Here is a 25,985-nt window from a genome sequence, read left to right on the forward strand (position 1 = left end):
CTGATGCAATTAAGCGTAATTTATACAGGAAATCAGCATAAACCATGGACTCAACTGTGGGTTTTCAAAACCAAATTTGTGAATTCGGGCCGTAATGTTGACTGTTCGGGCAAAAGTACATCCATCATAATATTTTAGTCTTTTTTACATCCTCGCAAATTTGACCCTAAACACGTAGGCTTGACTTTCCTATCGTAATAGATAACATTTTGTTTTTATCATTATTCACTGTTTTCGACACCCTTTTGTATGTAACGGGCTCTACCTTGAAAAATACATAATTTTACTTGTTCTGTTATTGTTGAGTCTGGTCGCGCGCTGTATCCACTCGTCAATACATGTGCCACCCCCCCCCTCCCCGCGGGAAGTCATTTAAAGGAGAATGAATCCCTTGAAACCAGCTGAATCCATATCAAAGAGAAAAATCAAAGAAACATATTGTTGAAAGTTTGAGGAAGATTGAATGAATAATAAGAAAGTTATGAGCATTTGAATATTGAGATCACTATGCCATGTAGTTCCTTCTGTTGGCAATGCGACCAAGATCTGTGAAGTCATACACGTACAACTCCCTCATTACTCTAGTACTTATTTCACTTATATTCTCACTTTTATAGAGTCTATCACAAGGTGAGGTTTTTTTCTTATGAGAGGACAAGTACAGAGGTTTCACAACATTATATCATTGATGAATCGTTTGTCATTATGATTAGAATGAGCAAAAGAGATGTTTTGGGTATATTTTCAGTGTCCAAAAGGGGAGAGTTGTTCATCTGTGACATCATAGATCTTGGTCGCATCGCCAATGGGAGGATCTCCATAGCATTAGTGATCTCGACATTCAAATGCTCATAACTCTTCTATTGCTAGTCCTATTTTACTCAAACTTTTGTTGATCTGATTCTTTGATTTTTGTTGCTTTCACAAAAGCTAACTTGCTCCAAGAGTTTCATTCTCCTTTAAGTTCAAACAGACAAAAGAGCTGTGTTTGAAGCTCCTTTAGCTCATCAAGAGGCAAAATTTTGAAATACAAAAATATTAAAGGTCCTTTATTCTTGGAATAATCCTACTTGGACTACATGTACTACAAACTGGAATAGGTAATAATGAAGGATAAGTCGTACTCGCCCTATACTCGTTCGTCATTACAACTAACTTAGGTTATAGGGGAGGTCTGATGTGACACTCATGTTATCATTGTCATCATCATTACGCCCTGTCATCATTATCACCACCACCATTATTATAGGACATGTTCAAGGAAAATGAAACCTTTGAAACAAGTTAACATGTGTTAAAAACAATAATAAAAGAAACAGATCAAAAAAAGTTCGAGAAAAATTGAATAAATAATAAGAAAAGTTTTTTAGAATTTGAAGTTAAGATCATTATCAGAATGTAGAACCTCCAGTTGGCAATGCGACAAAGATGTGTGATGTCACTTGTGAACAACTTTCCCATTACTTTTATGTATATTTCACTTAAACTACCTCTTTTATGACATATGTCAGTAGATCATGTATTCTTTCTATAAGAGGGCATGTAATACAGATTTTTGAAGAAAACATTATGGATAAAGAGTTTGTATCACTATAAAAAAGAGCAAAAAGAGACATTTTAGGGGTCTTTTATAGTCCCTCACAGGGAAAGTTGTTCACATGTGACGTCACACATCTTTGTCGTATTGCCAATGTGAGGATCTCCATAGCATTAGTGGATATTCAAATGCTCATAACTCTCTCATTATTTGTCTGATTTTTCTAAAAATTTTAAATCTTATTCTTTGATTTTTCTCTTTTCACAGAAGCCCACTTATTCCAAAAGTTTCATTTACCGCTACCTTTAGCGGGGACAAATCCAATCCTTGTATACATTTTGTAACATGTTTTGTAAAGCTATAGGTCAAAATCATATACAGATACAGAGGTTTACCCGGAGGCTGAGGCTATTATGTAGCATTTGGTGATACCTCAAAGTGATGCTATTTCGTGTAATTTATGGGTATGAAAATAGTTCAATTTGTGCTATTTTAGACACCCTGGGTGAAATGAGACTGCCGGGGAGAAATGTGTCAGACATTTGCAAATTGAGGATCTACGAGATCTTTGTAGTATACCTGATATTTTACTTACAACTTGTAAAATAGAAAAATGGCATGGCTTTTGAATGAAGTGCAGCATTTAATGTTAATACAAATGCAACTTTTTTATACGTTGTGTAATCTGCATTGTTTAGAATATGAGGTGACGCTAGTATAGCTTTTTCTTAAAAGACCAAACGAATAACAATATAAATTGAAGCTGTACCTTAAGATTACATTCTAATTCAGTTCTACACTGTAAGATTTGTTGAAAGTTATATGGATTTGACGATATCGAGATAAGCTCAATCAATGTATTGATCTGAGCTCCAAAAGAAATTCTTATATATGTATGCAAATTCTCGACAACTCTGTTAACTTCAAAGCTTGATCATGAAGAAACAATCAAGCAAAAACAAGCACAAAATCCCATTAAGATAGGCCTATTGTAATTGTGTGCAAAATTTGTTGAAAAAGACATAGATTTCATTTAACTGTGGAACGTTTAAAGAAAAATTGGTTACAGCAAAACGATTTGAATATAACTAAGACTATAAGGCCTACATAATTATTTTTGTGAAGGTAGAGTAAGCAAGTGTCATCAAAGTGAACAAGTAACCAATTATGATAAATTTATAATGACATTGATATTAATGAAGAACTGTTTTGCACGTCACAACAAAACTGCATGGTGAGAGAGAGAAAGAACAAATTCAGGTTATGTCTCCAACGTCAACGATAATATGTACACGTCATGATCATGAATGTGTTATGAGTACATAATTTATGCTACAAGCTCAGACCCGGTCGCCTCTCAAACGTTCTAGTTATGATACAGGCCCATAACAAGGGTTGAGGTTCCTGTGTTCCAGGCCCGCGGAACCCGGCCGCTTGCCGACATCTAAGAAAAAGAAAATGGGAAAAAAAGGAGTAAACGAAAAGGGGAATAGAAAAAGATAAAAAGTGATAAGAAGAATCAACGATTTAAAGGTTGTATTGAAAGTTAACGTTTATTTTAAAAATTCTGCTCGTACATCTGTCACGCTCGCATTAGTTGTTAATTGGGTTACACATGTGTTCTTAAAATGTTTTTCATTTTGTTTTTCAATCAGAATATAAAATAATTTTGGCTCGCGATCTATGTTAGTGCCATTAATTTAGTGAAGAAAAACATTTTATTCATTATTACAGAAGGACATAGTAATGTCCCAGTTTGGGGTCTAAATGTAAAAGAAAAAAAGACTCGCGCTTTGCAATCGCATAAATTATTGTTCAGACATCAATCATAATATGGGTTAATATGTCCGGTTTTCAGGTCAGAAAAAAGGTCCTCTTTAATAATTCAACCAGAAACCCGTCCTGTTGATGAAAATGTCCAGTTTCTAGTCATGAAATCAATAAAATTCAGCTAGTTGTTCGCCCTCATATCAGTTTTAGATAATTCCCTATTATGGAGTACAATAATGGTTTATAATAGCCAGTCTTGTAGTCGGAAAATCCAAAACCTACTCCAAACCGTCAGTAAGACGTCCCTTTATAGTTTAAGCTCGAGCTTGGCGCTCGTTATTATTTAGGTTGATACGCATCTTCTTCATAATTATAACAAGTGCTCAAAAAAGTTCTTGTTAGTTGATATACGTCAATATATAGTCCGGGATATAGTCACAAACTTTTAGCTCGAGTTTCGCGCTCGCATTTAGTCATTATTATATCATACACATGTTTGTCATAACAAAGCTATTATAAGATGTAGTTTGAAAATCTTTAGTTAAGAATTACTCCCTTAAAATGATATTTTAAAAAAGGGGGAAAAAAGCGGGTGAAAATTCTTTTCCAGCTCTGTTCCTATTTACAAAAGCTGGATCAACACCTGGGTATGCAAGTTATCATAAAAATGTACCCTTTTTTAATTCAGAACCTCCCACATGAATTCCTTGTTACGGGCCTGCAAATGTGGTGCACACATGCGATATCGTTGAAAACGAAGACAAGAAATTATTAATATAAAAGCGTTAACAAAATGTTACTCTGCGACTTCAGTGGCAGATCTGGGGGAAGGGTTGGTGGAATGAAAATAGACAGAAATACGGAAAGAGCGGAGAAAATGTGTTGTGCATAAAATTTCATAAGAAAGGTAATTTATTCGATTGGATTCTTTAACAACAACCAAAAAATTACTTTTTTTCTTTCCAGGGCTCTTTTTGGAGAAACTTAAAAATTTTCCAGGGCTACTTTTTCATTTTCCAGGGCTCTTTTTCCACTTTCCAGGGCTACAATTTCTGGAGCTATTTCGTGGCTTTTTTGCGTTTGTGTGTGTGTGTGTGTGTGTGTATATATATATACACGGTAGCTAGCATATACCAGGGAAGTATAACACTTCCCTGGTTTGACCTTCGCATTGTTTCTTCGAAGTGTTTTAGTGTTGTGATGATAGATTGATTTTGATGCTTGAACGATATCTGAGTTGATTCATGGACCTAATACAGACCTATTCAGATTAAATCATGGAGGTAGAACCTCCATGAATTAATCCAAGTTTGAATGTTTGATACTTGGTTGACGTGAGCTTTGCGTGTTTACTATTTAGTGTTATAGCTAGCCCATTTGCCAAATTAATCTAGAAAGATCTGTATTCGTGTCTAAAGACAATGTAAAAGAAAGAAAGTTCTGAATTTGTACAATTCTGAGGTAATTTATTTTATCATACAATACAGGTACCTGCAAATTTTATGAAGTTGAACAAATATCCTTCGTACATATTTGACTGAAAGTTATTTAAATGACACTTTTTAAAAAAGACTTAAAATTATTCATACAAAATAATGATATATGTCATAAAGGTCATTAGTTACACAGATTCATGACAAAAAGGCCTACCAGAACCAAAACTTGCAATTTCCATCATCCATCATGAATGCCTAGCCTTGCACGGCCTCTAATTGAAATGAACTTATCCACGTCTTTGCAAATTTTACCTGACCTAATTTCTCCACACAGTGAGAGAGGCCATGTGGCAGCCAAACCAAAACAGAATGAAAAGGGCGGCAATCTCGTACCCCCCCCCCCCTCCACCACCACCACAAGAATATCAGATTTCCAAACATGTGCTTCTCAAGATTGTGCAATACATGACGGAGACAAAGAAAGTTATGTAAACAAATTGCCGAGGGTTGATGTCCCTGAATTAAGGGGCTAGTCTACATTTTCAGTCACTTAAGAAAATGGCGAACTGGCCAAAGGTGAAATACATCATTGAGAAAAAAATGAATGTTTGGATTAAAATAACGAAGATTAAATGAAATATGACTGAAAAATATCCATAGTTGAATCTCTACTTTTATTACTGACAGAACAATAACATCATTTTTTTATTAACTTCTTGCCAATATTCCAATAAGGCAAGACTCCCATTTAAGACTAGCAAGCAAACGTTATCAATGGGATTTGGAATGAAAGAAAAAAAATCAAAGCGTGATTTTTTTTAAAGGGATAGACAAGACTCTTGTTTTGAACAGAGATATAAAAATATTTAAAAACAAACAAGAGGTGATAAACACTTTATTAAAATTATAATGAAGTTCGTAGTGAATTACAACTTGTAAAAGGAGAAATTAACAAGAATAATAGGGAAATAAAGTTTGGAAGAAAAGAAGGAATGAGGAGAGACAAGCTTTGGGGGGAAGGATCAAGATGGGTGGCTGCAGCTCGACATATAAGTTAGAGTGTACATAAATGGGAGGGGGAACAATCATCTATCAAGTCGCCCAAAATCTTACACCTTCACCAAACTTCTCACACAATCCACACACAAATCCCAGTTCATGATACCATGGACCTAGTAGGTCCATGATGATACAATCACAAGTGTCGCTCAACACATGACACATGCGCACGTGGTCTCTACTGGCATTTTACAGTCACACACACAGAAATACACACTACACACAATGCACACGATGCATCCCCATACCACATGCAGTCACACTGAGCCTAAAGCACACAAGCAGAGAAACGTTCTGCTCGAAGTATATGACTCTGGCATTGAGGATCGGGTAGACTCGATTACCCGGCGCTGGCTCCGATCCCAAGCCTAGTTGACGGGGGCGATTATGAGTTTTGCAGTCGCCCTCGTGTGAATGTTTTTAGCCCTTTTCCGGGGCTATTTTTGGACTTTCCGGGGCGAATTCGCCCGCCGCCCCCGTGTATTTTTTTGGTTGATTAACAACATACTTATATCACTTTTGACGATACTTATAAGTTTGCTTATTGTAATAACGTTCATTCTATTTGGTCTAATGAAGGCCACCGATATTATGAGCGAAAGCTCTATTATTTGAATAAAGATAAACATTAATTGAAAAAGTTTTGTCTCACTTATGTCTTGATCGTGAATCTGTCCATTTATTTAAAAAAAACAACAGCAAGAAATTTATTATGTTTCATATTCACAACTCAACAGCGTTTGGTATAGAAGTAAACTTATCACACTATAGAGGGAGAGAAAGAGAAAGAGAGAGGGAGTGGGAGAGGGAGTGGGGGCATGAGAGGGGGGGAGAGAGATTGGAAATGTTCTGCTCGGAGTCGAAGAGAAATAGAAACTCCGTGATGAAAGTCTTTCACGAATTTTCACCCATATATAGGGCTTTGTCAAGTGATATTGATTAAGATCCACTTTGAAAATGCGTCATGACCATAAACAGTAAAGTGCACACTCTCTCAAGGAGCGCCCTTGATGTTAGGCGCATCCAAGAGAGGGGTACTCTTACGTAACAAAGAAAGGGAAGGAGGCGAGGAAAAAAAGGAGAGGGGATCAGAGAATAAACGAAATAAATGAAAAGAAAAGGAAAAACGGGAAAGCAGAAACATGAGGGAAAGAGAAGAACAGAAAATTACTTAATAGAGAGAGGGGGGGAAGGAGAGGGGGAAATAGAGAAGAGAAAGAGAGAGATAGAAGAGAGAGAGGTAGGAGACACAGAGAAGGGGTGAAATAGAAATAGAAATAGAAAAACAAAAAGAATAAAAGAAAAGAGAGACAAATATAGGGGCGGAGTGAAAGAAAGAAAATTATATCTCAATAAATAGAGTAAAATTCACGTAGCAAAATGCTAAAAAATTAATCAAAATCGGAAAACAAATAACAAAGTTATTGAATTTTAAAGATTTGCATTATTCAGGTTGAACAGTTTTAGGGATGTCTTTATGAATATTCATTAAGTGGGCTAATGGTGTCATATCCCCATTTAATTTTTCTACCAAGAACTAAAACAGTTTGATTGACAACTGATTAAGAGCGTTAGTTATTAATTGCCGCAACCTATTTCATCATAATAGAAACACATCATTGACATTATGAAAAAAATGAAACAAGAATGATTTCATGAAATAACGTAAGAAAAAAAGGAAAATGCGGAGGTGACACCATCAGCCCTCCTAATGAATATTCATGATGCTGTGCATCTAACGGTTTTCACGAAATATTGATAAAGCTTATAATTCAATAACTTTGTTAATTTTTTATCAGATTTTTATGAATTTTCAGCATTTTGCTCTTTGAATTTTACTCTATTTAGATATAATTTTTTAATAGCCCGAACCATCCCTTAATTAATAACCAAAATGTACCGGCATATTGCTATATAACTGCGCATTATGGTAATAAATAAAATCCTGTCAGGCATGGGTGCACTATCGGCACATATTTGATAACAAATTTCGTTCATTTCAATGTAACATAACACTGGGGGGGGGGGATTGAAATCATCAGAAAAGATTTTTTTTTTTTTTTTTTTTTTTGGGGGGGGCATATAGGTCGTCTGATACATGTGTATAGTAACCGACAAGAATGGTGGAACTCAATTGCTAATCAAGAACACGGTTGTCGAAAACATTGGGCACAGTCCTGTCACCCGAAAGATTATAATTTCTTCCCTAACAGGCAACAATAAAAATAAATAAAACATTTCAACTCCGCATCTATTACACCAGCACATCGATAGATAACTTCGGCTGCCCCGTCTACTCATCTTTTTTTTTTTTCTTTTAATCTTTCCTTTGAGTTTTGCCTTGATTATAGTTTCCTTTTGTTTTCACCTTTTTACTTTCTTATTTTTCAATTCCTTCTTTATCCTTTCTCTTCTTCTTTTGGCCTGTTTAATTCTATTGACGTGATTGAGGGATAGACTATACAAACTTTCATACTTTTCCCATTCTAATCTATAAAATGTTGATAGTGCTTTGAGGCTCCGCGATTTATGTTTCTGCCTCCCTTCTCTCATTTTTATTTCCCTTATCCCTTTGCTTTTGCCCCTTCCTCCCCCTCCCCCTTCTCTCTCTCTCTCTTTCTTTTTTAGAGGGGAGTTGGGGTCCGCGTCCCGGTTTTGGCAATATCAGTGACCGTGGGGCAGGCAGGTCTTGTACACTTAAATGTCACAGAGGGCGCTAGACCAGTTGAAGCAGAGTTGAAGCAAGTTCAAGCGGGACATTTTAGCACTTTTTAATCTAGAACCGCTCACGATTTTGCCGCCCTCTATACGCGTCACGTAACTAGGTTGCAATTACAAAGGATCAAAGACGGCGATGTCAACAAGTGTAAGTAAACTCTCTTCTACTTTTATTACTTCATATAATTTATTCATCATTTTGTAACCATTACTATCCATTTTTTGCCAAACGTTGCCAACCAATATTGTTACCCATGTACAGGACTACAGCAGTCGTGACCTCAGATTCTAAACATAACTAGCAGTTTGGCGCATTTTTATAGTTGCCTTTTCCCTCGGTACGTAGGAGCCTATACATCACAATGCCAGGCGTTAGGGGAGCTCGGAGTGACCATACGTACAGTATATTACTTTCACTCCCCAGACGCCTCCAGGCTACTCTTGACCCAGAATTAAATTATGAGGAAAAAAGTACTAAAGTAACTTTTGTGGACATCAAAAATAAATTCATGACTAATTTAAGTCCAATTTTGGGTGAGCATGATAGGAACCATTCACTGACACAGCAAGCTGAGAAGCGAGATCATCACTGACAGTGACACAATCACTGATTAAATTCAAGATACAAAATAGACTAGACCAAAAGCTTCGGTCTCTGTTATGTTGGTTGTTCCGCTGAACTACGTTGGCTCCACTCACCAAATAGACCGAAGTTAAACCGTCGTCTGTACAGGGGCTCAATGGCCACCGCTAATTTCTTGTTTTTTCTACCGCGATATTTTCCACCAAAAGTTCATACATATGCACCTATAGCTGAAAATGTATAAGTAACGACAGTTTCTTACCCTAAATTCCCGCTATAAAACTGGCAATCAGGGGATTAACTCTGAAAGTTGACACTTGCGACTCGGACTAGTGGGCAGTGGCCGACGAAAGTCAGACTCCGCCCCATGACCTTTACGTCACACATTACAGAAGGGGAAAAGAAAGGAGCAGTTAAAGAAACAAAAGAAAAAAGGGGAAATAAAAAATAAAAATAAAAGTAAAACAAAAAAAGAGAGAAAACGAAAGAGAAAGAGATAAAGGAAAAGGGAAAAAAACCGTCTAGAATTTTAGTATTCATAAACCCGACGTAAAAGAGATGATCTGATTGGTTAATGGTTTTGATACGCAGTTGACCCGGAAGTTCTTCCAACGGCATATGTTTGTGTGTTATATCGACTTCGGATGAACGAGTGAACTAGGAGCTACACGACAGCCGAGGTAAGTCGCTGTTTTTTTCCTTTTAACTTTATTTTTTCCCTTGTTTTTGGCAATTAATGCCAAGAGGGAATATTATTATTAATTCGCATTTTTGTCCATTTATTTTCATATAGGCCCTATATTTATGAAATAAAGACAAAAATCGATGAGCCCCGTCGGGGGGAATTTGCATTGTACCTCCCCTAATGGCGGCGACACGCTAGCGAGCCGTCTGTGTATGAGGAGAAATTTAAAAAGTAAAAAAATGTTGAAAAACTCCTCGAAACAGACGGCTGCCAGCTGTCTAAAAATAGACTGACGTTTATGTTAATACGTGGGACTGAACAAAAGTTAATGAGTAGGAAAGTAGACACAAAACAAAATATCGGTTACTAGATTTCTACGTGAATACCATGATGTTACCTCTATCTTTCTGCCATTCCATAGATTAGCTATTTGAAGAAAAAAAATACTTACCGTACCGGTAGTCGGTACGTACCTCCACTGAGTCCACTCTACTCTTGCCCCGGGAACCTCGACACGACGTCTTTAGACAGTGTCGAGGTCCTGAACGCTCCCACTCGCTCTCACCGGAGTGCACTGATGCACTAGATTAATCGCTAAATTACAAAAACATGGATGATAAAACGAAACCAAAAATACGACAGTTAGGACTGACCTTACCTAAACAAACTGAGTTCAAGATACGTTCTCCTTAAAATTACGAAAATTCGATGGAATCGTACAATAGAGGATCAATTTTCGGATTTCGTACGAATAGACCTTATCGCAAATAGCGTCTGTCGCGTGAGAGGGCGTCTGTCATCGCAGAGGATCACGGGATGCGAAAGGGGGCAAACGCGGAATCGGCTTTCGGGAAGCCATACAACGCCATATGTTTTGTGTAGTGTCACTCAAAATCCAACCTTTTTTTAAAGTCTGATTTCTTCGTATCTAAATTATTTTGGATACTTGAATGTGGATTTATATAACAATCTTTGTATCATGATTGCCCAGTGAAAGTATGAACTCAATACTCACCGTATTTTCGAAGTTTTCTGGGGCTAAACTTGGGAAGATTTTGTGGGAAAAGTGAGACGGTGATCGTGGGTCACTGCCGATCGACTTTAGAAAAGAGCACATCGGCGATCCAAATTAGATAGCATATTTTTTCATTAAAGAATATTCATGAGAATCATAATGTAGACCATATATCTTCAAATAAATTTAGCTAGTTTTTGTTATTTTGGGGAAATATAGTCCTTTTTTGCAACTCGGGCTGTTTAGTTTGATCATTCAAGTTTTATATAGGGGGTGCATGATCGAGACAAATTTAAAGCCCAAAATACGCTAGTGTATATATATATATATATATATACATGTATATACATAATATTAAGGACATATAAAATAATAGGCCTAAATGACATGCAGAATAAAGATTAAATAAATCACTGACTATAAAACGTTTTATGATCCCGTATAGGCCCTATCCGGCCTCTCTGTAATCTTATTTTGTCTGAAACTTAGCAGATGATGGATATTTAATTCACATAAATGATATATATATATTCCATTCTTTTGATAAAAATCTTATTTCAACATTTACATCTTCAATTAAGTTCATCGCATTCAGTCACTTCTCTTTCAAATCACATTAATTTCTTTTTTGCTTATTTTTCTCTCAATATACTTTCATCTATTCTCATTTGTTTCGATTTCATTCATTATTTTGTCTATGCATGCCACTAATAAAACTTCTGAATGTCCGACCACGATAATATGAAATAATATTATGTAGCCTATCTGTGGAGAGAAAAAGAAAACACAGCTCATTTTATACTAGGCCTACTCTGAATAAAATCATGATTGAGATAATTATTTATGAAACATGTATTCTTGACTATCGATTGATATTACAAAAATATAAAACTAGAATAAAGTAATCAAATCTACTGCAGAGTTTGTTTCATTGATCATCATTTTATTATTGCTTGGAATTCCGGGAGCAGTTTCCTCCACTGCCTCGCCGACGTACCCCTGGGCCGAGAGTGCATGCCCGCTGTACGTGCATACAAGCACACTTTGCACAGCAGCTGCACAGCTCAAAATACGCACAGACAGTGCGCGAAAATGAAAGAAAATTGCACTTGTCTTCATGAAATCTGTGGTAATTCTTGCAGCTATAGACAGCACATCTATCTCTGCCACCCATGATTAAGAAGAAAAGTGATGTTAGACTCTGGAACAAATATGACGAGGCGTTTACTGGAAGTTAGCAAAATGTTGGCTGCGGGCGTCTAACGTATTTTGATACACTATGGAAATCGTACACTTTATTGTCGGCTGCTTGCGCTCGCATGGTCGCATCCGGACAACAGCGGCGCTATTGCCCCCTTTGCGATCCCATGATCCTTTGCGTGAATCTATTTGCGATAAGGTCTATCGCCATGTTGAATTAAATGAAAAACATGTATGCGCATGCGCAACATGAATATTTATAAGATGTCGTCACTGTTAAGGTTAATGAATATGCATTACAAGAAGAGATAAGAAAACTTCGGTCGAATCACGAACTTGCTTTTCAAATAAATCGCGATTTAGGTATTTCAGTAATGGATATCAATCTTGCTTGCATTTAACATAGAAAAAAAAACATTATTTAAAGAAGAATTCATTTCATTAAAATTATATTTATCCCAATCTGTATATTATGAACAAACATGACTGCGTTTACAAAATACATTTTTTTTTAAATTAGAGATGTAATAAGTTAGAATCAAGGTCAATATTGAGTCGACATTGACGTCAGAAACGTAGTTCGCGTTGCAAATATGGAGGAACTTGAAGAAGAATTTGCAATAAAATTAAAGGTGCCTCAAAAACAGGCCCTGGAAGAGGCCCAGATAGGAAACGACAGTCTCGTGATTCTCCCAACGGGTTACGGAAAGAGCACGTGCTTTGCCCTCCATCACAAACTAATGGAGAAAGTAATAAATCACAAAGAACCAGTTTAAACTGACCAGTCTGACCAGTAGAATTTCAACTGGTAACTCGATCTGGAAATTGCAACATTGGTTACTTGTCTTACTGGTTCAGTGCTGCGCGTATATTTGTCCATATGAAATTAGACTGGATCAACTAAGCTAGACCAGTCAATTTAAAAAGTTACAAGTTGAAATTCCACTTGTCAAACTGATCTTGAATTACTAACTCGAAATTAAAGTGGTCTTAATATAATATTAGTCTACTGGAGTTTGTTACTGGTCACAATATTATTACTTGTGTCCTAATCTAGTAGTACTCAACTGGATTCCATACTGATCTTTCTTGGTCAAAATGCAACACGTCTTTTTTAATTATTTTTTAAAGAGATTGGGTGGTCCTTTTCAGGACCAACACTTGCCCAAGTAAAGAAAAATACGTCATGGCGTACGGTACCGTGAAGCTAATTCTAAATGAGATGGAATAGATGGTTCATAAATTAATCTTTCTGCTCTAATTTGAAATATAGGGCCTATTCTAAGTCTCTACACATACTTCTTCAGAATCTTTTGCATTGTCACTCTAAAGTATGATTTATTGCTTTTAAAAAATGCAAATAACTAAACCACGTAAACAGCACCATCCAATTTTGTTAGTACTGGTCCAGTTGAAAATCAAGTGGCCCAATTTATAAATCTAGTACTGGAGTCTACTAGATAAAAAAGGGCATGATGAAATATCTCCACATCCAAACATGGTGGGAATCGGTCCGTAGGCATATAGGCTGATAGGGGCTTTAAGACCTAATGAATCCCGTTACATTAGGCAATAAAATTAGGTATACATAATTAGCCCCATTGAAGTCAATAAATCATTGGACTGGTTCCTAGATTACAAAGGGGCAAATCATGTATTCATATTTCATGAGGTCATATCTAAGGTAAATTTCCAATTCGTCTACTGCCAACTCGTTCACTTCCCACATGGTCTACCTTAATTTAGTCTAATTAACATTCCATCTAAATTTCGCTCCAACCGTTTATTCCAATCATCACTTCGTCTTATCACCTGTTCGTTTATGACAATTTCCTCTCATAACCTTTTGGTCTAATATCCATTTTAGTTCCAATAATTTTAACCGATTAACACTTAGTCCAATTAGACCAAATGGTTAGGACTAAATGGTTATTGGACCAACTGGTTGTTAGACAAAATGGTGAGTGGACGAAATGGCAATTAGGCCATGTGGGTAGTAGACTGATGGCATACCAATGATAGTAGACGATTTGGTAACTGGACGAAATGGCTAGTAGACCAGTCCAAGTGAAAATAAACGACAAGGCACCATGGACCAATTCCCACCAAATTAGTGTTTCAGAGGGATTTCATCGTGCTCTACCAAAATACACATGGTATGAAAAATGCTCGTAAACATACAAACAATGGGAATTGATGTCACACTCAGTGGCGTACCGTGGGTCACGGCATTGGGGGGGGGGGGTCACCAGCAATTTTTGTTTAGTCAATTAGTGTGCGCGCAGGTATACTGACCTAATAAAGACATTTTAAGGACAACGCTACTGAGCGGAAAATTTGTTATATTCAGACCTAAAAGAGGGAGATTTTAAAGACTACATTTTAGGAATCTATGAGGCTGTTCACACCGCAAGGGGGGACCGTGGGCGGACCGTGGATCGCGCTATCGTAGCGCGATCCACGGTCCGCCCATTGGCATTCGCCGGATTCACACCGCAGTGAGATAGCGCGGTCTATCGTAGCACCCCCTTTTTTGAGAGGTCCTGTTGCCATGACGCGTGACGTCATGAGGTCAGAGCGGTCAAAGATTTCGCGCGCTATTACGAACCCGTACTAGTTAGTTGAGAGCTCGATATCGCTGTGCCTATTATGCTAGCCGGCCTACGTTTATTTCATGGCGTTGTATACATTGTGCATGTACCGGTATTTCTAATTTGATTAATCTAGATTCTAGACTCTTGTATTTTAACTGTGTTTGTGGACGTGATCACAGCAGGATCGCAGCACGATGACTTCCGGCGTGCTATCGTAGCTCGGGTTCACACCGGCAGAGATAGCGCGATCTAGCGCGCGCTAGACCGCGCTATCTCTCGTGGACCACCCCCAAGAGGTGCTCCAGTGGCACGCCGTTTTGGCTCGCCGTGGCTCGCTGTTGGGCGGACCGAAACGACGTTGTACCTTCCACACCGCAGAGATAGCGCGATCTAGCGCGCGCTAGATCGCGCTATCTCTGCCGGTCTGAACAGGCTCAGTGATGAGTATAAATCTCATCATAGTCATCTAATGCGAGTGCCAAGTGCTTGCTGATTTTGTTATAATTACATCTGAACACATGAAACACTTTTTGTAGTCATTGTAATCATGATTATCATATGCATCTCACTAATCAAATATTATGAGCACGAAGCGCGAGCTGAAAATTTAGATAATTCAGACCTGAAATGGGGCATTCTCAGGCTTGTTTGTAGGAATTCATTAAGACCATACGTATTTCACTGACCAAATGTGGCGAGCGAAAAGCGCGAGCTGAAAAATTTTTATATTCAGATCAGAAAAGGGGACATTTCAAGGACTGATTTTAGGACTTCATGGAGAGTAGACAGATCTCAACAATCCAATAATGAAAATCACGGATAGGAACTGTCTTATATTAAGACCATAACATGGGGAAATCACTTAAAGTGGTCATGAAAAAGAAGCATGTGTCACTAAATAAAACAATAATAACCCGAAGTGCGAGGAAATATGTTTGGTGTATATTGACTTGATAACAGGGGGGGGGGATACAGGATTATATATCTCGTTAAACAGACAATGCTAGCACCAGGAACAGAGAAAACATAGGCCCTGAGCAAATTAATTTTCATTAAGTTATGATAAAAAAAATTCTCATGTAATGTTACATAACACAATTATAATGAATAATTTCTTTTTGTCCCTCTACGTTTCTCTTCATTTCTCCCTCTTTTCTTGTTCCCCTTTTTTGTCAGTCGATGGGATGAGGTGCACGTGCCCCCCCCCCCCCCCCATAGTTACACCACTGGTCACACTTCAGTAATTAAGTGCAACATGTTATTGAAGTCCATGTGGTAATAAAAAGAAAGATACTCGAGAAAAGAATCATAATTCAACCCCATGATCCTACTGGCCCCATCATCTTTATGGACAAAGATGTGCAGGGGTGAGAGAGTTCAGATTTTTATCTGATTTCAGATTTTTTTGTTTTGATTTTCAGCTTAATTTTAGCTATTTCTGGCTTTCCTCTGTACAAAAAAAAATGGGAGCTCGTCAGTCTATTTCAGACTTTTTCACCACTCCTCAATTTTTTTTCAGATCTTTTTATTTGTGACCACTCACTCCCTGCATGTGGAATTACCTAAGGGTCATGCATATGTAACAAATTTGATCATAGTTGATGTGGAAATAAATGAGAGCATGTTGAACCAAAACTTCAACATTTTTGTAAAAGACAAAAAAGGAGAAGTGATTACCATGTCTCTGCCGGGTTCTATAACATTTGATTGGGCGACAATTTCTTTGCTATAATTTCCACACATAAATGGAATTACCCACATCAACCCCAGTTTTAACACTATCTATTCTAAACCAAACATAAAATGCTATTACAAACCCAACCATACATATCTTCGAAGAAATAAAGCCGGATCATTATCACCAAAGCAGATGCTGCGTCACCCTCTGTCGAAGATGGTTCAGGCAAGACAAAAATTATATGGAGTTGAAAGGTGTAAGCATTCATCAATAGTGACAAATAAAAAAGAACACACAAAAGAATCAAATTTTCTTTCAACTGATTTATTTAATTACCGCAAGAAATTACAATACATTATTGAAGGCCATGTGGTAAAAAAAAGACACTAAATACATATAATTATTTTGTACAACAATTTACAACAATAGAATAATACTCAAATACAAACATGAAATGATATCAAATTACTAGTACTTCTTAATATAATACAAGGAAATAAATTATTTGCAAAGAATAGGCTTCATCATTTCAAGCGTCAATACAAACCACATAAAATAGGCTATCAAATTATCTTTTTACTCACAAGGTGTATCAATTGTTTTCAATTATGCATATTAAAAAAAATGTGCGACACCACGTGCATAATCTCTCTCGAAAAAAAAAAGATGATAAAGAAACTAATTTAAATATAGAGACAATAGGTAGAAAAGTAAAGAAAGAAGAATAAAAAAGAAAACGAAAGGGAAAAGAAAAGACAAGAAACGAAGAAAAAAAGAGCAAAAGTAAAAAAGAAAAGAATGAAACAGTAAAGAAAGGAAAAGAAAATCAACTACGAAACGAAAAGTAGATGAACAAAATATGAAAATAATAAAAACAAAACGGAAAAGGGGATAAAAAATAAAGAAAGTGAAAAGAAATCACGAGGGAGAACTAAGAAATAATATTAGAACACGAGAAAAGAATGAAGAAAAAAATTACATGAAAAGAAGCTAATCGAATAAAAACAAAAGGCCGTTAAAATAGTGATTTATTCACTGGCTGCCACGCAGCCAAACCATCGAAAAAGAAATTACGCCACTAAGTTAGACTTATGAATATTCATATTACCCTTTCTCGCATGCCTCATACGATAGCCTTTTGTCAAAGACTTCTAGTATATTTCTATAGGATCCTCAGTGAATAAACAGGGTGAAATTAATAGGAAGAGCGTATTATAAACGTATTATAATCGATTATTATTTTTTTTTTTTTATAAGGATTAGGCTATTATTTATCTTTTGTTTTTGTTTTCTGCTAGCACGAAGATAAAAATTAATTTATCTCGTTGCCTCGTCAAAAGGCTATATCGATCCTCCATTGCTTCCTGTACAAACGACTTTTAATGCACACCGGCAAATATTTCCGACGTTTTTGCTTCGTTTTGGGGAATTATTTCGAAGTTTTGAGTGCCGCCCATATTGCGCCTTAAGTTGTAAGTATGTATTGATTCCTTTGTAACAGTTTTGTGCAATTTTATGTATTTTTGATTGATTCCCGATGCTCATCTGGTTTGATCTGGTGAGCCGGGGTGAATCACAACGCAGCCCGAACACAGTACGTGTTCGGGCTGCCGCAGTAAACTCTACTCCAGCCTCTGGCTCTGCGACACTCACTTTCTCTTAGCTCAGCTATCGCGGCGATATGATCGGGATCGACGTACCGGGAATCGGGGCCAGGTAGCCCAGGTTGCGGCGCGCGTGGATGGGAGGGTCGGGGAACGGGGTGTAAGGTTATAGTGATTGCGATAGTCATGAAAAAGAAGCATAGGCCTATGTCACTACAAATATTTTGTGCATATTGACTTGAAAACGGGATGTTTTAGTATAAGTATTCTTGTTAACTTAAAGGACAAGTCCACCCCAACAAATTGTCCAATTGTCCTTTTTAGAGATGCTTCAGCTATGTAAGTAAAAACTCCTTTTACGTCTAGACGTCTCCTCGGAAACAGTTTCGTCATGGCTGAGGCTGAAGGTAGACCACACCGTGAAGCCAAAGCAACGGAAAAGGGACTCTTATGGCAAATCGAGATCAAGTCAAAGGAGTTTGAAAGCCTCATCAAGACTTGGAGGCGCACAGCAAATAAACTTCGAGTGCTGCTGGGTGACGAGAGTGCTACCTCGACTATCCAAGAAACTAGAGATTGTCTACAGACCAATGTAGACAAGTTGATACTGACACAAGATGAGTTGATGGCACTTCGTGCCACTGCCAAGATTGATGACGACAGTGTCGGTAAACTAGATGAAGTAGAGGAAGAGCACAGCAACCTGATGAAACAAACTCTTGAGGTCTTGATCGCACAAAGAGAAGGAACTGCCTCATCACGGACTTCGACAAAAAGGTCTAAGAAATCTCATGCTGTACGTGTGGTATCAGAGAAGCAGCAAGATTGTCAAGATTGGGTGAATGGCATCCGCGACGTTGAACCAGAAACCCACCCGAATGTAAATGACCTTCAAGGTGACGCAGTTAAGGTCTTGATAGAACAGATGCGGATGACAAGGCTCCCATTGCCCGAACCAGTGACATTTGCAGGAGATCCTATGTCCTTTCCTGCGTGGAAGCAGTACGCGTTTGATGTTTTGATCCAACAAAGCGGCATTCAGCCTATGGATAGGTTTTTCTACTTACAGAAATACTTAAGAAGTCAACCTCTAGAACTTGTTCGAGGATATGCTCTAGTTGGAAATGATAAGGCGTATGGAGAAGCCATGACGGCCCTCACCAGTAGATATGGTGATCCCTTCATCATAGCAAATGCCTTTCGCGATAAATTGGAACGATGGCCGAAGATATCTCCGAAGGATGCCATCGGTCTGAGGAATCTGTCAGACTTCCTCCATCAATGTGTCAGTGCCATGGACAAGATTGGCAACCTTCACCACCTAAACGACGAAAGGGAGAATCAAAGGATCTTGTATAAATTGCCAGACTGGCTCGTTGCACGATGGTCACGCAAGCCAAGGTTATCGATTGGAGAGATGTGAATGGACAGTTTCCACCCTTTCAGATATTTGCGAAATTTATCGAAGCAGAAGCTAACCCAGGACCAAAATCCAATTGAATTAAACCAGTTGGATTTCCAACTGGTTTCAATTGGTTTCAATTGGTTTTAACTGGTTTCAATTGGTCTTAACTGGAATTTAATAATTTCCAGTTGAAACCAATTGAAACCAGTTGGGCAACTGGAAATCCTAACTAGAACCAGTTGGGTAACTGGAAACGACTTCCAATTGGAAATGATTTCTAACTGGAACCAGTTGAGTAACTGGAAATCCCAACTGGAACCAGTTGGGCAACTGGAAATCCTAACCGGAACCAGTTGGGTAACTGGAAATGACTTCCAATTGGAAATGATTTCTAACTGGAACCAGTTGAGTAACTGGAAATCCCAACTGGAACCAGTTGGGCAACTGGGAATCCTAACTAGAACCAGTTGGGTAACTGGAAATGACTTCCAATTGGAAATGATTTTTAACTGGAACCAGTTGAGTAACTGGAAATCCCAACTGGAACCAGTTGGGCAACTGGAAATCCTAACTGGAACCAGTTGGGTAACTGGAAATGAATTCCAATTGGAAATGATATCTAACTGGAACCAGTTGAGTAACTGGAAATCCTAACTGGAACCGGTTGGGCAACTGGAAATCCTAACTGGAACCAGTTGGGTAACTGGAAATGACTTCCAATTGGAAATGATTTCTAACTGGAACCAGTTGAGTAACTGGAAATCCCAACTGGAACCAGTTGGGCAACTGGAAATCCTAACTGGAACCAGTTGGGTAACTGGAAATGACTTCCACTTGGAAATGATTTCTAACTGGAACCAGTTGAGTAACTGGAAATCCCAACTGGAACCAGTTGGGCAACTGGAAATCCTAACTGGAACCAGTTGGGTAACTGGAAATGATTTCCAATTGGTTTCCAATTGGAAATTTTCCAGTTACCCAACTGGATCCAATTGAAACCAGTTAATTTGCATATTATCTGCCAGTGTGCACAGATTAATGTTTTATGAGATTCATCATCATTAACAATGTATCTATTTTTCTCTTTTCAATTACAAGTACCACACTTTTTAAAGATAAGTATTTAGAATACTTTGCAGAGAAAACCATGTCCATAAATGTTATAGATTATGATTAAAACAGATTAAAGGATAATTAGTACACCACTAACTGTTACCAAATTACATCAAATGAAAATACATATATTTGAAGATCTTCCATATAAATATATGTACATATGAAAGTCTGTATTTTATCAATGCCCTTTACATTGGTATTAATAGACATATAACACTGCTTCTGTGTTGGCATGAGCAATAGTTAGTGCAAATGCTAATTAATTTGTAACTAATTAAGTTCATTCCAACTGGAAGTTCCAATTGGATCCAGTTGGAAACCAATTGGTTTCAACTGGTTCCAGTTGAAACCAGTTGCCTCCAATTGGTTTCAACTGGAACCAATTGAAACCAGTTGCCTCCAATTGGATTCAACTGGTTTTAATAGGGAAATTGGAACAACTGGAACCAATTGACACAAATTGCCAACTGGTTCCAGTTGCTCAATTGGTTTTAACTGGAACCAATTGGCAACTGGTTTTCAATTGGAACCAATTGGTTTTAACTGGAACCAATTGGCAACTGGTTTTCAATTGGAACCAGTTGTTCCAATTTCCCTATTGAAACCAGTTGGCCAACTGGTTTCAATTGGTTTTACCCTAATTGGTTTTAACTGGATTTTGGTCCTGGGAAGGTAGCATGCTACCCTGTTACCTCCCTCCATGGCAAAATCGATGGACCATCTAACAAGACGAAGTCTACATCAGATGTCAGAACCCTCTCAACCAATGTGACGTATCCAAACTCAGGCAGCAGGGAAAGGGAGAAGAGAGTTAAACCACAATCATGTTCATGCTGCAAGAAAGACCACTCCCTACAAGAATGTACTGAGTTTGCGTCAAAGAACATGGCAGATCGTAAAAGCCACATAAGAGAGAAAGGTCTATGTTACGGCTGCCTAAAGTATGGTCACATGTCTAAGGCTTGTAGGCGACGAAGTACCTGTGACATCTGCAAAGGACGACATCCATCTCTACTACATGAAAACAGAAATAGACCAGAACCAAAGAAGGAACTAGAGGTAGATCCAAGACCCAATGAAACTCAGTCGTCATGGTCTCATGCTTCATTTAGCCAACACTCTGACGCTGGATTGACCATTACGAAGAGTACAATGATAGTTCCTGTCTGGCTTTCTCACTCAACCACATCGGATGAGCGAATGATCTATGCATTACTTGACACTCAATCCGACACCACGTTCCTGCTAGAGAAAACCAAGAATGAGATGAATTTGCATGGAACTCCTGTAAGTCTCCTTCTTTCAACGATGTCAGCTATGGATGAAAGAGTACCAAGTGAACGCATTGAGGGTCTTTCTATCAGGTCATTTGATGGAGAACAGAGGATAGCTTTACCATCAACCTATACCAGACAGTTCATACCAGCAAATCATGATCACATACCCACTCCAGAGATGGCGACCAGTATCCCTCACCTTTCCAAGATTTCACATAACCTATTGCCCTTACAAGATTGTGAAATTGGTTTGTTAATTGGGTACGACTGTGCTAGAGCCCTCATACCAAGAGATGTCATTCCTCCTGATCATGATAGGCCTAATGGTCCATATGGCCTAAAGACAGACTTAGGATGGAGCATTGTGGGTACTGTGAAAGAAATTGAACACAACTTTGAGGATGATCCAGTTGGTGTAAGTCATCGATTGACAGCCTGTGAGATTCCTGCTGAGCTAAAAACAGGAAACAAGGATGTGTTGTTTGCTCATAACACATCAGTCAAGGAAGAGATCACCCCTGCAAGAGTGACAAGATTGATGGAAGCTGATTTCCTTGATACCAAGGCTGAAGGAGTGGCATACTCACAAAATGACGTCAAGTTTATGAACATTATGAGAGATGAGCTTCACAAATTAGACGATGGGCATTATGAAATGCCTTTGCCATTCAAGGATGAGAAGCCAAAGTTGCCGAATAACAGAGTTCTTGCGAAGGGACGACTTGATCATCTTGGAAGAAAGTTCAAGCAAAATGATGAGTATCGCAAGAAGTACACCAAGGTAATGGAAACTCTTCTGGAGAAGGGTTATGCGGAACCAGCACCAGATCATAACACAGATGGTAAAGTGTGGTATATCCCACACCATGGGGTAGTTCAACCAAATAAACTGAGAGTTGTATTCGACTGCAGTGCGAAATGCAAAGGAGAGTCGTTAAATTCGCACCTACTCACAGGACCAGACTTGACGAATAAATTAGTCGGAGTACTCTGTCGCTTCAGACTGGATCACATCGCATTCATGTGTGACATTCAAGAAATGTTCCACCAGTTCAGAGTCAACTTGGAAGACAGAGATTATCTCAGATTCCTCTGGTGGAAGGATGGTAATTACGACGAAGTACCAAATGAATTCAGGATGAAAGTACATCTATTTGGAGCAGCCTCCTCACCGGGATGTGCCAACTTTGGTCTCCGACAAACTGCTTCAGACCATGCTGCTGAGTTCGGTGAAGATGTAAGAGACTTCATTCATCAAGAATTTTACGTGGACGATGGTTTGAAGTCCTTGCCTACAGTACACCAAGCTGTAGATCTGATATCCAGAACCAAGAAACTATGTGAGAAGGGAGGTCTCCATCTCCATAAGCTTGTATCTAATTCAAGAGAGGTACTGCAAACGGTTCCAGAAGAAGATAGAGCAAAGACCGTCAGAGAGATTAATCTGCTTCATGACGACCTACCACTAGAGCGAGCTCTTGGAGTCCAGTGGTGTGTTGAATCTGACTCGTTTAACTTCAGAATCACACTTCAGGACAAGCCACTAACCAGACGAGGGATACTTTCTACAGTTATGTCTATTTACGATCCCTTAGGATTGTTAGCACCAATAGTGCTTACAGGAAAGAAGATTCTCCAGGCACTCTGCAAGCTGTCCACAGACTGGGACGATCCTCTTCCAGACGATCTTCGAGTAAAGTGGGAAAATTGGAGAAAGGACATACTACAACTTGAATCCATCTCAATCCCTAGGTGCTACAAACCTACTAACTTCAAGTCAATAAAGTCAATACAATTTCACTACTTTACTGATGCAAGTACCTCGGGATATGGTCAATGTACTTACATGAGACTAACTGATGTAAACGATAAAGTACATTGTACATTAGTAATTGGAAAAAGCAGGGTGGCACCCTCGAAGTCTGTAACAGTACCTCGCCTGGAATTGACTGCTGCTGTTGTCGCCGCTAAGGTTAAGAAATTTCTGGAAGCAGAGCTTAAATTTGATGATGCAGAACATGTGTTCTGGACTGACAGCAGAGTCGTGCTTGGCTACATAAATAACACTGACAAACGCTTTCACGTATTTGTAGCCAACAGGATTCAACAGATCCGGGACTTTTCCAGACCTTCAGAGTGGAAGTACATTGAGTCAAAAAATAACCCTGCTGATGAAGCATCCAGAGGTCTAACAGTTAATCAGCTAAATGACTCAAAATGGCTACATGGACCAAAAATGCTATGGGAACAGTCAATTCCCACATATGAAGTTAAAGAGACATTCGATGTTCTTCCCAATGACCCAGAGGTGAAAAGGTCTCAAGTACATGTCTCTCAATCCAGAGAAGATGGGTTCGACTTGCACAGACTTCAACGTTTCTCTAGTTGGCTTGTAGCAAGGAAGGCTGTTGCATATTGCCTGATATTCATCTCACGTTTGAAACAACGCTGCAGAGAGAGACATGCCAAGAAAGCAAAGGACGATCCATTAACCAAGGCTAATGTTGCAGTGCTGGATCTCCATCAAGCAGAGATTGAAATTCTGAAGCATGTTCAAAGAGAAGCATTTGGAGATGAAATCCAGATTCTGAAATCTATCCAAAATGATCAGGGTCTTACTGAAAGAAAGAGGAAGCGTCAGATAAAGAAAGCTAGCCGTCTCCATGGTCTAGATGCCTTCCTAGATAAATATGATATCCTGAGGGTAGGAGGACGGATTCGAAGAGGTGATGATTCGTACATAAGGAAGCATCCCGCAATCCTTCCTCAAAGCCACCATATCACAGAAATAATTCTTCGTCATTGCCATGCATTGACAGCACATCAGGGTAGAGGCATGACGCTAAATCAAATCAGAGAGAATGGATTCTGGGTTCTTGGAGGCAGTAATCGAGTATCAAAACTCATACGGAAATGTGTCATATGCCAGAAACTACGAAGTCCAACTCAAATCCAAAAAATGTCAGATCTTCCTTCCGACAGAGTAACAGAGGCTCCACCATTCACATATTGTGGGATGGACTGTTTTGGACCTTGGATGATTAAGGAAGGTAGAAAGGATTTGAAGAGATACGGTCTTATCTTCACATGTATGGCCTCTCGGGCGGTACACATCGAGACACTCAACAGCTTGACTACTGACTCATTCATTCAAGCATTTCGTCATTTCACAGCTCTCCGAGGACCAGTTCAACAACTAAGATGTGATAGAGGGACAAACTTCGTCGGAGCGGAGGCAGAACTAAAAAGGGCCTGGCATGAAATGGATCATCAGAAGGTAAAGGACTGCCTTCTCAGTGACGGATGTGATTATGTTCACTTTATCTTCAACGTTCCCTCTGCCAGCCACATGGGAGGAGTATGGGAGCGGCAGATACGCTCTATTCGCAGTGTTCTAGATACTCTCCTGTACCAATCTGGAAGGCAGCTGGATGATGAATCACTACGAACCTTGATGTGTGAGGCTTCAGCTATCATCAACAGCAGACCATTGACAGTAACTCATCTCAATGATCCAACGTATCCAGCACCTCTGACGCCAAACCACCTCATAACAATGAAGTCTAAAGTGTTCCTTCCTCCCCCAGGAAACTTCCAGAATGCAGATATCTACTCGAGAAAGCGATGGAGGAGAGTACAACACCTCATTAATGAATTCTGGAGTAGATGGAGAAAGGAGTTCCTTCAGAACCTTCAGGTCCGCCAGAAGTGGACACGCCCACAACGCGAAACTTGTGTTGGAGACATTGTCATTCTGAAGGACAACAATACTCCAAGAAATCAGTGGCCCCTAGCGCGTGTTGCCAAACTCCTGCCATCTGAAGATGGACACATTCGCAAAGTGAAACTTACCTTGGGAGACCCCGGAATAGGTAATAGTGGTAAGCGTAAAGGTCCTCTTCAAGAATTAGAGCGTCCTATTCATAAACTGGTGTTACTGTTACCGCAAGAAGACCAATAGGAATTCCCGGCCAAGGAACCTGACATCTAACATTTACGTAGGGAATCCATTTAATTAGGATTAAAATGTTGAGAAGGCCTAGAAAGTATGAGCCTTATTAAAGCTAGATTTATTGAAAAAAGTATGTGAGTGAGACTAATTGATATGAATATTTCCAGAAGCATTAATTTTCAATAATATATCAGCATGTTCCATTGATTAAGTCTGAGAAGGAGGCCACAACATTCATCAGGAGCAAAATAATAATTTTGAAGTCTAGAGTCAAGACTATTCATATCTTCAAGGTCTGCATGAAAGACTATACAAACTCATTTATTACAGACCTTATTAGTGCCTGAACTGAGACT

General features: G+C 38.6%; 1 protein-coding gene across 1 annotated transcript; it reads left to right on the forward strand.

Moving 5' to 3' along the window:
- Positions 1-21,285: 21,285 nt before the first annotated feature.
- On the forward strand, positions 21,286-25,638 carry LOC129278132 (uncharacterized). Its single transcript, XM_054914349.2, has one exon. It carries the CDS (start codon positions 21,286-21,288, stop codon positions 25,636-25,638), a length of 4,353 nt encoding a protein of 1,450 aa, XP_054770324.2.
- Positions 25,639-25,985: the final 347 nt, after the last annotated feature.

The sequence above is a fragment of the Lytechinus pictus genome, chromosome 3, assembly GCF_037042905.1.
Source record: "Lytechinus pictus isolate F3 Inbred chromosome 3, Lp3.0, whole genome shotgun sequence".
Taxonomy (NCBI): Eukaryota; Metazoa; Echinodermata; class Echinoidea; order Temnopleuroida; family Toxopneustidae; genus Lytechinus; species Lytechinus pictus.